At 35.4% G+C, this 4,208-nt stretch overlaps 1 protein-coding gene across 3 annotated transcripts in view; it reads right to left on the reverse strand.

Annotated features, from left to right (window-relative positions):
- Positions 1-1,561: 1,561 nt before the first annotated feature.
- Positions 1,562-4,208, reverse strand: part of LOC106882636 (VPS9 domain-containing protein 1) — a 61,716-nt gene continuing 59,069 nt past the window's right edge. For all 3 annotated transcript variants that reach the window (XM_014933379.2, XM_052970688.1, XM_052970695.1), the window contains one exon: positions 1,562-2,178. In XM_014933379.2, the coding sequence (XP_014788865.1) occupies positions 2,070-2,178 (109 nt within the window). In that variant the 3' untranslated portion in view covers positions 1,562-2,069. The remainder of the gene's footprint in view (positions 2,179-4,208) is intronic.

The raw sequence follows: 4,208 nt of genomic DNA on the forward strand, positions 1-4,208 counted from the left end.
AATGTTTGGTCTCATCTCCAGCCCAGACATCAACCCTATGGAATTCACTATTTGGTCCATTCTAGAACGTGATGCTTCAAGAGTTTCCTCCAAAAATATCACCACTCTGAAGAACGCCTTAGTCGCGTCAATGGATCATTTCAGTGAAGAAGTTGTCTGATATTCATGTGACTGTCCATTGCCATCTTTGAGGGATTGTGAAAGCTAAAGGCTGACTTATTTAATGAAACGTATCTTAATATGTCACATGACCATATTTAATTTAATCTGAAAGAACTCATGTATTTTTATGCTCTTTACTAAAAATCAATTAGGAATCCTTTAGTACACTCTGTACAAGAGAATAGAATAGAGGGTGTGCAATGATTCTAGATCGGGAATGAGGGCGGGTAAAATGAGACATTCATATTTATTTCTTTGGCACTTATTACAGTGTATACCACGATCTTTGACCTTGGGTAGCAACTGTTATTTCCTATTTGCTTACCTCCCAGAAAGTATGAAAAATGGTAATTGGCCTTGTTACATTTATACAAAACCCAAAGAATCCCTCTCGACACATGGCTATGATGCTCTCCCACTACTCCTGCTCATGATCAGAGATGCACATATTGTCAGCCACTAAGGGACATGCTCAAGTGGTTATGGTCGGCCAACTGACAAGCAAATCTGTGATATTTAGCAGAATATTCTGTATAATGATATTTCTGCTTCAGCCTATAATGGAAAATAGGTCAGTTTCAAAACACTGATGTCCAGGTCACAAATGCCAAGTTTGAAGGGAATAGTAGTCATTTCCTTTTATTTCTAGATGGAAGCAAATAGGAAATAACATTTACTGACCAAAGACAAAAAAATTTTTAATTCTGTTACAGTTACCACCTTAACCATATTTTCATTGAAGTACACTGCTTTTGTTTCAATTAATTTTGAAAATAACGAAGAATTTAGTAAAATAATTATTATGCTGAAGTTTAGAACATAAATTAACAGCTTTTGATGCAAGGTTTTAATTTAGACGACTTTAAAACAGGAAGCTTTTATCATAGAACCAGGGAAGATCTAAAGAAGTTTGGTATCAAAAGGATTAATACCTAGACAAATGTGTCGCTTACAATCTTCATTTATACTTCTGTCATTGAAGCACCATTGTTGTTGGCACTCCGTCGCTTACGACGTCGAGGGTTCCAGTTGATCCGATCAACGGAGCAGCCTGCTCGTGAAATTAACGTGCAAGTGGCTGAGCACTCCACAGACACGTGTACCCTTAATGTAGCTCTCGGGGATATTCAGCGTGACACAGAGTGTGACAAGGCTGACCCTTTGAATAACAGGCACAACAGAAACAGGAAGTAAGAGTGAGAGAAAGTTGTGGCGGAAGAGTACACCAGGGTTCGCCACCATCCCCTGCCGGAGCCTCATGGAGCTTTAGGTGTTTTAGCTCAATAAACACTCACAACGCCCGGTCTGGGAATCGAAACCGCGATCCTATGACTGCGAGTCCGCTGCCCTAACGACTGGACCATTGCGCCTCCAGGCAATGAAAAACTAAAAACACAGATAAGGGTTTTAAATAAAATTTTAATTGAAACTTTCCAAGTATTTTGTAAACTTTATTGACTTGATATATCATTAGTAATATATTTTATATATTTACCGATTCATTGTTAATGGTCATTTGATATCACTGCATGCTTATTTTATATAGTAGATATTGTTTATAAATATTATTGTGGTTGAGTTATTTAATTAGTAATGTATTAGTTATATGGTAAAAAAAAGGTGACCATATAACATATAACAATGAAGTAATTAAAACAGTTGAGCTGTTTGCTCGAGAACAAACAACACAACATCTGTGTGATATAAACCAGATAGCTTACTGAAGCTAATAAATGCCATCACTGCTTGTTGAAAACTTTACAGAGAATCCCACACAACATGGAATGTAAATCTATAGAAGAAATTGGGGCAGGTGGAAGGCTCAATATTATTTCCAGCATATAAATGCAAAAAAACATTGTTTTTGCTGAAGAATTTTCCAAATATCACATAAATACAATTTCATACTAATTTCCAGGTAAAGTGTGAAAGACTTTTTCTGAAGATAGAGATGTAAGATATCCAAGAGCTGTTTGGAACGAAGTCAAACAGTAGCCACCTTCACCAAGAAGATACCTAGACAGAAAGAAAAAACAACAGTAAAAATTATGAAAATTCTGTAAAATTTTAAGCATATAGTACACACACACACACACACACTTTACACCTCCAACAGAGCATACCCACTTCATTTCTTTCTAATCTCCATACATTCTTTGCACCCATATTTCACAATCATGCAACATTGCATTTCATACAAAAGTATTACATAATCAACTCTTCAGTCAGAGGCATAGAAAGAACTCCTTTGTTGCCAGCAGAAGTTATAACTCACTGAACTTTACTTTATTTTTACTCTGAATGTCATACATTCAGAGCAGTAAATTTCACTGCAATCACTAGCAGAAAACTCCAGGCAGTTTTCTGCTAGCCCCTTGATAATATTTTCACATTTGATTCCCACTTCTAATAATTTTTACGTCTAATTATTTCTTTGTATAATAGTGCTTTCTTAGTAAATATTGTTTTCATTATTTTATCACAGTCATAATCTCTCTCTCTTTTAAACAAACATCATGATAGTCCAACAACAGAGGGAGGAGCAATTTGTCAAGTTCTACCTTCCCCTCAAAGCAACATAGAGATTACAATTCAGCAGCCCATCTGTAAGCTTTGCAGTGAGTGTGTGTGTGTAAGAGAGAGAGAGAGAGAGAGAGAGAGAGAGGAGGGAGGAAGAGAACATTGCAAACAATGAATGAAATGAAAAAAATCATATAAATAAAAGGGCATTACTTCAGATATATATGCTCCCAACTTTGTTGCCTCATAACATCCAGAAAAATGGATACTTTTTAATAAAATTTTCTACAAATACCACTTAGATGTTGTGGTTTCAGAGTATATAGGGATTTGTGGGAAATAATTTTTCCAAGTGGGTGGAGAGAAGAGTTTTGAAGAATTCACATGATCTTTTTTCCCTCATAGCTTTCAGGAAAATGGGTATACAAATCCCTTCCAAACAGCATAGATTACAATTATAAAGAAATTTGTGAGGAAAATTTTTTCATGGATTTTCTCCATTTCATTTAAACCACAGCCTTTGAAATGATGGGGTTGGGGGGGAGATGTATCTTTGTGTGAAAAAAATTTTGAAAACTATTTTTTTACAACCCCACTCCCTCATCATCACAATCCAGACCTATTTTGACCAATTTTTTTTTTTTGCACTTCAAAACCATGGGAAGAGCCTTTTCAGCTAAAAAAAAAAAAAGAAAAATTGTTATTTTCAGAGGGAAAATTGAGTGATTTAAGGGCGATTTGGCTGTTGTTTCTAGCACATCCAAAGGCAACCCTCTTTGTTTCTTTATCACTCTCGCATGTATTGATATTTTTCGATATTTTTTCCGCATAAATACATTTATATGCTGCTATAAAAAAGAAAATTTGAGAAATTACAAACTTTTTGCAACCCCACTCCTTGCCCCCGATTGTTCCTGTTTAGAAATTAAAATATTGGAGAAGGTCATTGCTGGCATTTATCCACAGTGATTTCAAAACATTACGGAGATGTACTTGCATGGAAAGTGATTTGATCTGAAATTGTGTGCTGAAACAAAAACAAGTGCAGCATGCAAGATGTTTGTAAGCCATTCAAAAACACACAAAAACAGTTAGTTTCACTTTTCTTTTTTCATTTTCATTTTATCTAGTTTCAGCTCATGAGCTGTGGCCATGCTGGGGCACCACCATTTGGTGTTGCTACACAATTTTACTTCACGAATTTTACTTCACGAATTTTACTTCAGGAATTGACATTTGGTGCATGAGAGAGTTTGATGCAGCTGCTCTCATCTGCACCTCCTGCCGTGCTTCAACATTTAAATTTCACAGAACTTCACAAAAGTGATGCAGCATGAAGTTTTGCTAGTGAACAGGTCGTGCTTTCAAAGCAACAAATATTTTGGCACAAATGAAATTTAAATGTTGAAATGAAACTGTTTTTGTGTGTTCTTGAATGGCTTACAAACATCTTCCATGCTGAAATTGTTGTTGTTTTAAAAAAAAAAAGAGTTATGTAAAGGATAATTCATTTTAATAACATACTT

This window comes from Octopus bimaculoides, chromosome 1, assembly GCF_001194135.2.
Source record: "Octopus bimaculoides isolate UCB-OBI-ISO-001 chromosome 1, ASM119413v2, whole genome shotgun sequence".
In the NCBI taxonomy this organism is placed as follows: domain Eukaryota; kingdom Metazoa; phylum Mollusca; class Cephalopoda; order Octopoda; family Octopodidae; genus Octopus; species Octopus bimaculoides.